At 37.3% G+C, this 10,431-nt stretch overlaps 1 protein-coding gene across 1 annotated transcript; it reads right to left on the minus strand.

Moving 5' to 3' along the window:
* Nucleotides 1–255: 255 nt before the first annotated feature.
* LOC101888328 (opsin Rh2) lies at nt 256–5,625 on the minus strand. The gene is made up of 3 exons (XM_005191103.4): nt 5,306–5,625; nt 978–1,468; nt 256–914 (listed from the first exon to the last, which is right to left on the minus strand). Exons 1-3 carry the CDS (start codon nt 5,381–5,383, stop codon nt 368–370), a joined length of 1,116 nt encoding a protein of 371 aa, XP_005191160.1. The 5' UTR covers nt 5,384–5,625; the 3' UTR covers nt 256–367.
* Nucleotides 5,626–10,431: the final 4,806 nt, after the last annotated feature.

Below are 10,431 nucleotides of genomic sequence, written 5' to 3' on the forward strand. Positions count from 1 at the left end.
CACAGATATCATCAGTAATGTAAATATCACATTTCAGGATTTCATAATTTAATTATCGCCTTATATAAGTATGGGCGAACATAATGAATTTGTATTCGTTTCAAGGGATATACACTCACTACGATAAATAAAATAGATTTTTTTTAATTTTTCTTGTATGCCATAACATTAATTTTTATTAAAATACAATACCTTTCGTTTTATTTTTTTTTTTCGTCACTTTTTACATATTTTCTAAATTTTTTCTATTCCACGTTTTTTTTTTTTTAATTTTTGGCCATTTTTATTGGCGTTGCATTTTTATCGTTTCTCTTTATTCTTTGTTTTGTTTTGTTCGTAAGCATAGTTCATCACATTTTTGGTTTGTCTAAGCCTGGGACTCTGCCTGTGAGGTGGTCTGGGTATCACTATCCGGTTTAGGTTCCTCTGTCGAGCCAAAAACACACATGGGACATTTCTCCTTGAGAACGAGACGATATTTCGGATGACTTAACCCATAGACAATGGGATTGTAGACAGCACTGGTTTTGGCAAATGTGGCACCCAAAATAGTTGTTGTTGGTGTCAGGCCGTCGATTTTAAATAGTCCATGATAGCAGATAATTAAATACGGAGTCCATGCCAAAAACCATAGCGATATCGTTGTCAATGCCACTTTGGCCAATTTAGCTTCGGCACTTTTTTCACAATCTTCGGAGGAGCGTAGCGATTTTACATTCATTTTCTTGGCTTGTTCACGCATGGCCTTTTCATGGGCAGAGACTGCAGCGATGATAAACCAATAGGAATAGCAAATCAAGAACAGAGGGGTGTAGTAGACCAGCAAGGAGTATGAGATCAAGTAGGAACGTGGATTCCAGTCTCGTGTCATGTAATCAATGCTGCAGGCGGTTAAATTGCCTTCGGGGACGTAACTGAAAAATCAAAAGAAAAAAATTGATGTAAATGAAATTTATTTCCTCCTCCCCTCCACTTACGCACTCCACCCCAGCAGCGGCATTAGGGTCCAAAATGTTGCAAACATCCAAATGAAGGTGATTTTTACCAAGGCCAATTTCACCGTCATCGGCCGCCCGGAGACTCCCTTCACAATAACATTGTAACGATCCAGGGCTATCATACACATCGACCATATCGAGACACAACCAAACATCGAACCACATATGGCATATATGTCACACCACAACGGACCCAAAATCCATGTCTCGAAATAGAAATTAATGATCATAACCGGTGACTGGGAGAGCATCATACAAAAATCGGAAAAGGCCAAATTGAGGACCAGTAAGTTGGCTGGGGTACGCAGGGATTTGGTGCCACCGAAGATGTAGACAACCACACCGTTGCCACAACACGACACAACCATAATTGCGGCGGTAAAAATTCCAAAAAGCTGACTCGTTGCCGAGGGCATGGGTGGAAAACGACCCCAATAGGGATTCACCAAATGGGCCATGTCCGGGGTGACCTGTAATGGAATGGAAAAGGATTTTTGTCATATATGAGCATTGGGCAATACAAAAAATAACATAAGGCCTTGTATCGACCTTTTGAAAGTTTACGTTGCAAAGTAACCAAAATAGAGGGGGCAAGTCCCACCCTTTTAAACACTTTTGGATATTTTCGGATTGAGATTCCTTGGAATCCATTGATTTTAGCTATATAGTGTCTTCGGTAATACTGCCGACGAAAACACGAGGATTATTTTGGTCGACCTCAATATTTAACCCTCATGCGAGCCAACAAATGGGTCTTTTTGGGCCATTTTTGAAAAAAAAAAAATAGTGTAAAACTCCCCTTAATAGGCATCGTAGGAACTCAAAATACTCTATTAAATTATTTGGCATAAAATTCTACAATAGGTCCTAGAAGACGTCAAAAGTCTAAGTCTTACCTAAATTCAGAAATTCATATATATTAACCAGTAAAGAAAGTCTTAAAATCGGGCGGAGCCGACTTTATGATACCCTAGACCACTTTGCTAATTTAGTAGAGCTCCACATAACAATTAAAAGTTCAAAGAACTAAATATGCCGAAGCATTTGTATCTTTTAAATTCGGACTCGTATTGCCCATTTGGTGCAAAATTATTTTGAAATCAGATCAGATCTGAATCGATCTCGATAAAATTTGGCAAAGATATTTCTGAGCTGTATTTGATATATTTCCCTGAATATCGTTGTTACGGAGTACATATTACGGCTGTGGGGAACAAATATAAGAAATCGGATGAACAATATATATGGCAGCTATAGCTATATCTGGACCGATCTTCACCAAATTTCACTTCACATACTAGCTTCTAGACTCAATTCGGTCGTAAGTGCCAAATTTCATCCCATTTGAGCAAATATTACACGTTTGGTGCACCATAAAAGGTAAATCGGACGAAATTATATGTCGGAGATATATCCAAATCTGAACCGATCTCGATAAAATTTAGCAAATGTATTTCTGAGCTGTATTTGATATATTTCTCCAAATATTTTTGTTACAGAGTGCATATTATGGCTGCGGATGACAAAAATAACAAATCGGATGAACAATACATTTGGGAGCTATAGCCATATCTGAGCCGATTTCGATCAAATTTGGCATACTTATTTTCAGGCCTAATTTGGTTGTATGTGCGAAATTCCATATTATTCGGGCTGATATTACACGTTTGGTGCCCAAAAAAAGGCAAATCGGACGAAGATATATATGAGAGCTATATCAAAATTTTGGCCGATTATTTCCAATTTCAATAGGGTTCGTCCTTGGGCCAAACAAATGATTTGTGCAAAATTTCATCTCAATCGAATAATAAATGCGACCTGCATTTTGTTTATAAAAATACATGGACATACAGACGGACATGCATAAATCGACTCAGAACAAAATGATCGTGTTTACCTGCCAAAGAGGTCAGCTGAAAATGTGCACCTTCGGTTGGCCACCATAACTCAAGCGGCGGTTATGGTGATGGTGTGGGCAGCCATAACTCGCTCTCAGCTCCTATTAGTCGACCGTGGCATCAGAATAAATGGCGAATATTATCGAATAATATTCTGGAGGATGTATTAAAGCCATGCAAAAATTTTGGCCGCAGACCTTGGACATTCCAACAGGACTCAGCACGCGGCACCCAAGAATGGTTACAAAATGAGGTTCCTCGCGTCATTTCCAGCGCAGAATGACCACCAAAATCTTCGGATACCAATCCGTTGGACTATTGTGTCTGGAGTATTTTGGAAAGCAAGGTTGGCCCTAAAAAATACCAAAGTGTCGATCACCTCAAGCAAGCGCTTCGCCGGGAATGGGCCAAAATACCACAGAGCAACATTTGGGCAGCATGTAACGGTTTCATTGGCTGTTTGAAGGCCATAATTCGTGCCAAAGGTGACCAATTCGAACAAATCTAAACTTATTCTAAAATTTGATGCATTTCCAACGTTTTTTGTTTAATTCAATAAAATTTAAAAAAAAAATGTAAATAAAGGGTGATTTTTTGAGGTTAGGATTTCATGCAGATCACGTGAGATTTCAGACATGGTGTCAAAGAGAAGATGATCAGTATGCTTTGACATTTCATCATGAATAGACTTACTAACGAGCAACGCTTGCAAATCATTGAATTTTATTACCAAAATCAGTGTTCGGTTCGAAATGTGTTTCACGCTTTACGTCCGATTTATGGTCTACATAATCGACCAAGTGAGCAAACAATTAATGCGATTGTGACCAAGTTTCGCACTCAGTTTACTTTATTGGACATTAAACCAACCACACGAATGCGTACAGTGCGTACAGAAGAGAATATTGCGTCTGTTTCTGAGAGTGGTGCTGAAGACCGTGAAATGTCGATTCGTCGCCGTTCGCAGCAATTGGGTTTGTGTTATTCGACCACATGGAAGATTTTACGCAAAGATCTTGGTGTAAAAACCGTATAAAATACAGCTCGTGCAAGAACTGAAGCCGAACGATCTGCCTAGAAAAGTTGGCAGAAAATCCGCTTTTTTATCGACAAATTTTGTTCAGCGATGAGGCTCATTTCTGGTTGAATGGCTACGTAAATAAGCAAAATTGCCGCATTTGAAGTGAAGAGCAACCAGAAGCCGTTCAAGAACTGTCCATGCATCCCGAAAAATGCACTGTTTGGTGTGGTTTGTACGCTGGTGGAATCATTGGACCGTATTTTTTCAAAGATGCTGTTGGACGCAACGTTACGGTGAATGGCGATCGCTATCGTTCGATGCTAACAAACTTTTGTTGCCAAAAATGGAAGAACTTAACTTGGTTGACATGTGGTTTCAACAAGATGGCGCTACATGCCACACAGCTCGCGATTCTATGGCCATTTTGAGGGAAAACTTCGGAGAACAATTCATCTCAAGAAATGGACCGGTAAGTTGGCCACCAAGATCATGCGATTTGACGCCTTTAGACTATTTTTTGTGGGGCTACGCCAAGTCTAAAGTCTACAGAAATAAGCCAGCAACTATTCCAGCTTTGGAAGACAACATTTCCGAAGAAATTCAGGCTATTCCGGCCGAAATGCTCGAAAAAGTTGCCCAAAATTGGACTATCCGAATGGACCACCTAAGACGCAGCCGCGGTCAACATTTAAATGAAATTATCTTCAAAAAGTAAATGTCATGGACCAATCTAAGGTTTCAAATAAAGAACCGATGAGATTTTGCAAATTTTATGCGTTTTTTTTTTAAAAAAAGTTATAAAGCTCTTAACAAATCACTCTTTACTATGGCGTTTGACTTTGTTGCAGTTTTTTTTTTATCTCAGCCTGTATAGTTCCTTTTTTAGAATCGATGTAATAAATTCATGTAGAATTATCTCTCTGCTTTTTTTCAAAGTTCCTTTTCACACCTTCTATATTAATGATAGTCAATGTCGTATTCCATCATTCCTAGCTTGAACTTTTCCCAAGCGATCAATGGTAATGGCACAATAATTAACATCTTTAATTGATGTCCTTGCCCTCTCCCAATCCTTTTGAGTATTTTTTTTTTTCATTATCGCGAGATATTCTCATTTTAATAATTCAAAAATTATTCATTTTTTCCTTTATCACGATGCTGCTTTGAAAATTGATATATTTCACATAGCTTTTTTATACATAATTATTTTTTTTTATTAATTTGTTGAGTATTAAAGTGCCTAACTCTCGAAAGTATGTCACGAGTCTCTCCTATTGGCCTTTGTTACAGGATATAATATTATAACCTTTTTTTTTCCTAATTTATTATTATTATTTTTTTATTTACCACTTCAAAAAATAATAGAAATAAAATTTCAAACTACTTACTCTATCCAATACAGAGCCATTGCCCATTTGAGCTTCAAAACGGGGTGATTTGAAGTATTCCGCCATGTCATCTCTCATGGCGCGATGGTTTGGAATACTTCCAACACCCTTTGCGTTGGGAATTGTGAGCTGTGGCTTGAGAAGGACTTCACTTTAAATTAATTTGCATTTAAATTATTACAATTTCCAATTACATTTCACAGCAACAACAAAAAAACACACACACACTCCAACAACAACAACTGGAATGCCAACTATTTATTCAATTTCGCAGAACTATCAGCGAAGTGTTGTTATTCCAAAAAACTGATTTGATTTTATCAAAGGGCCTTCATGCCAACGACAGGCTTTTTATACCGCAAAACGATTTTCAAGCATTTTGTGGCAAATTGTGATTTTCTGCTGTTGTTGTTGTTGCTGTTCAGTTAATTCGATTAGTATTTGCATTTGATATGTGTCTGCAAACACAACAACAAAAGCAACCACAAGGAGTGGACATCAAATCCATGCAACAACTGCTGAACCAAAAAAAAAAAATCTCATTTAATATGCAATGCACTTGGCCTGGCCGACAGCAATCCAAAAAAAAATAAAAGGAATGACCCAACAAAATCAGACATAAATCCGCACGCAATCAAAATTCACTTGCATTGTGGTCGCCATTAATTACTTGGCGAGAAGTAGCAAAAGTATTTGCAAGCTTGTAGTTAGCTGGCTTTTTTTTCGATTCCCTTAAATAGTCTCAATTGCTATACGAGGAGAAAGAAAATGTCACATGCTGGAATTTAGTTGGTGATACAGTGTTTATGAAGAAGATGTTGGCATGGACTACCCTGCATAGGTCCAATATCTACCGTGCGTACAGAGTAAGCTAAAAAATCTGCAACTAACGTTAAACTACTGTCATTTCTAAGCTACTCTTCCGACAGCTGTTAAAATTATTCCAGTGACAGCTCATTATATTGTTTTCAAGCGTACAAAAGCATTTTGGTGAGAATTTTCCAGAATAGTGTTCTTCGTGATGGAATTCAAGCGAGATAGTGTGATTTCTTTATATTTGGCTGGAAAACCACAAGTGGCTATCGGTAGAGCACTCCAGCATTTAAATGTGAATAAATCTTTGTGTTTCGTTTCGTGTTTGTGTTTCCTTACCGTGATACTGGTAGCGTAGCCCGACGTCAAGTAAGTGAACGGAAGAAAACAGCAACATTAGCAGAAATGGTTTGAAAAGTAAAGAAGCGACTTGATCAAAACCCGATTCACAGTGGCCAAAAACTGGCTCGTGAGCTGAACATATCGCAATATTCCATTCGGCAAATATTGAAAAATGAGCTCGGGGTGAAGGCATTGAAATTCCAAAAAGTGCAAGAACTTACACCGCAAAGGAAAGAAAATAGACTTAAAAGGGCTTGACCGAAAGTGGTGAACTGCCGAATTTGGTTTTCTCCGATGAGAAAACATTCGTTGCCCAGCATTTTGTACACAAACAAAATAATCGTGAGGTCAGCTGAAAATGTTCACCTTCGGTTGCCCACCAGAACTCAAGCGCCGGCCATGGTGATGGTGTGGGCCGCCGCAACAGCCGATGGTCCTTATCCGCTCGTATTAATCGACCGTGGCATCAAATAAATGCCGAATGACCAATAATGGTTAGAAAATGAGATTTCTCGCTTCATTTCCAGCGCACAATGGGCACCAAAATCTTCGGATACCAATCAGTTGGACTATTGTGTCTGGAGTATTTTGGAAAGCAAGGTTGGTACTAAAGCTCAAAAGTCGGGCGGGGCCGACTATATGATACCCTACACCACTATGCATATTTAGTAGAGCTCTCGTAAAAAGGTTTATACAGGGCATTTTAGAGCTCTATGAGATATTTGGTACAAAATCAAAATCTATCTAATTCTATCGTGCATTTTACGAACTATAGCTATCTCTGAACCGGGTTTCTCCAAATTTGACGTATTAGCTTCTAGACTGAATTCGGTCTTATGTACGAAAATTCAGGTGATTTGGGCTGATATTGGCCATTTGATGCACAATTAACACGAAATCGGATGAAGATATATATGGGAGGCATATCCAATTCGGAACAGATTTTAATAAAAGTAAAAGCAACTATTTTTGGGCTTTATCTGATATCTGGTACCAAATATCATTCCTGTGGAGTGCATATTACGAATGTGAGGAACTTAAAGACCAAATCGAATGAAAGATATATATGGCAGCTATAGCTATATCTGAACCGATTTTTACTAAAATTGGTGTACTTGCTTCTAAGCTGGTTTCGGTCGGATTTGCCAAAATTGATGCTATTACGGCCATTTGGTGGTCAATCACCCGAAATCGGATGAATATATATATGGGAGCTATATCCAAATCTAAACCGATTTCGATAAAATTTAAAACAGCTATTCCTGTGCTCCATCTAATACCTGGTACCAAATATCACGGTTGTGGAGTGCATAGTAGGAATGTGAGGGACTTAAAGATCAAATCGGATGAAAGATATATATGGGAGCTATAGCTATATCTGAACCGATTTTCTCCAAATTTGATATACTTGCTTCTAGGCCGAACCCGGTTGGGTGTGCCAAAAATCAGGTAATTTGGACTGATAATGGACATTTGGTGCACATTTAACCCGAAATCGGATGAAGATATATACGGGAACTATATCTAAATTTGATCCGATTCTCACCAATTTCAATAGGGTTCGTCCTTGGGCCAAAAAATATTGTTTGGAAAATTTCATCTCAATTGGATAATAAATGCGACCTGCATTTTGTTCACAAGAATACATGGACAGACGGACGGACGGACAGACGGACTGACATGCATAAATCGACTCAGAAAGTGATTCTATGAAGGTTCTCAAAAGTAACTATGGGTCTATCTCGTTTCCTTCTCCATGTTACAAACAAATGCACAAAGACATAATACCCTTACCACTATGTGGTGTAGGGTATAAATACCAAAGTATCGATCACCTCAAGCAACCTCAGAGCAACATTCGGGCGGTTTCATTGGCCGTTTGACAACTATAATTCGTACCAAAGGTGATCAAGTCGAACAAATCTAAACTTATTCTAAAATATAATGCTATTTCCGACATTTTTCGCTTCCATTCAATACAATTTAAAAAAAAGATGTAAAAATTATTAGGCTTGACTTTGTTGCAGTTTTTTATTTCACCCTGTATATCCAAAAACCCTTTGGTACATCCATCATAAACTCCATTAGTGACCTTCATCCGAATTTGAGAGCTCTACCTCTACTGCTTTCTCAAGTACAAAGGGTACTATATTTAGTACCTTTTAATACTTTCGTACCGCTCTAGTACGACTTTCCAAAAACCCAGCCTTGACTGAACCCTTCGGACCAAGAGCAACTCTCACCCAAAATTTAAAGATTTTAGTTTTACCCGTTTTGTCTGGGCGTTGGTGAATTAATTCAATAAATGAAGTCAGTCAATTACTTTACTCTTTTATTAATATAGTTACTAGGGGGTACATATCATAAAATCATAAAATCAAAATCACGGTTTCAGAACATTAGTAGCCAACCTCCGCTTGGCTGTTTGGTCAGCAATGTTGAGTTTTTTATTTATAAAAATAAAAATTTTAATTTCCCTTTTTCTTGTCACACTGTGCCATTTGCTAAGAGTGCCAAACAATATGACTAACAAACTTGACAGTTTGTCATGTCACACATGCAGTCTCATCATACAGCGAGTGTCTACAAAGTTGATTTCACATTTGCTGCGGAGGCTATGGGTTTAATGTCATTTTTTGATTGAGTTCTTTTCAAGCCAATTTTAAAACAAAGGCATGTCAAGCATCGTACGCCCTGGCGTATGCTTTACAAAAATCTAAAACATGCAATTACTCATACGTTCCAGGGGTCAAGACAATGTCGTCGTTGCTGTGCTTTTCGCTGTAACTAAGACTGATGATGAGCAGCCTAGCAATGATTTCTGTTGTTTATCGTCGCTGTAACAAATAAGTAAGAACAATTGCGTGTCGTTAAATACCAACAACATCATCAGCATTTTGTGAAACAAAAAAAATAAAATAAATAAATAAAAAACAATTCTCATTAACAAGTCAACCTCAAAAGACTTAAATGCGGGGAAAGTAGCTTGTGACTCGTGTGTGAGCTTCAATACTCAAGTGTTGATGTGATAAATTTTGCAGACAAATTGGAAATCACGTTTTTCGTAAAAAGTTGTGTAACAAATTGAGACTTGTTTTGGGTTATTTCAAGATTTTTAACCTTTAGACTTTATGAGTATTGTATTATTATTTAAAGAATTACAGAATTATAGCTTATGATGCACAACTCATATTTTTTTAAGGTAAAATAAATACCAAGGTCCGATCTCATATCAGGGTTACAATCAGTTTTTAACAAATATATAGATATTTGACCTTCAGCCTATAACCATCAATACATGTCTATAAGCTAACAATATGCAACCAAAGCGTATGGTTTGCAACATTTACCAAAGCCATTAAAACTTAAAAAAATCCAGATTTTATACCACAAATGTGTTGAAAAATATTTTTAATAAAAAATTCAAAAATTTTTATGAAGTTTTGAAAAAAAGCATTTCTTGCCATTTGTGGGCATATAGGCCAGAGTTTTAGGCAGAGTTTTTTTAGGCCAGAGTTTTAGGCATCACTCCAGCTTTTCGATATTCGACTTTTTTTTTAAATTCTGCATGTATGTCCAAGAAATCCTTAAAATGTTCATTGAAAAATTCGAGTCCTTTATCCGAGAAGAAATATTCTTAAAAATTCATGATTTTATTTTATAGAACTCTACGAACCCGGAAGTTTTTTGAAGTGCCATTCAAAGAAAAATTGCAATTTCGGAGAAAAATTATCGGTTGTTGACATAACTATATACAAAAAAAAGAAAAAACACACAAACCAACTTCTGACTGCTGTCATTTCTAAGTCACTCTTCCGACAGCTGTAAAACTTATTCCAGTGACACCTCATTATATTGTTTACGTTTTGTTGAGAATTTCCTAGAAAAAAAGTTATTCGTGATTTAATTCAAGCGTGATAGTGTGATTTCTTTATATTTGGCTGGAAAACCACAAGTGGCTATAGTTAGAA

Source organism: Musca domestica, unplaced genomic scaffold (assembly GCF_030504385.1).
Source record: "Musca domestica strain aabys unplaced genomic scaffold, Musca_domestica.polishedcontigs.V.1.1 135, whole genome shotgun sequence".
Classification (NCBI taxonomy): Eukaryota; Metazoa; Arthropoda; class Insecta; order Diptera; family Muscidae; genus Musca; species Musca domestica.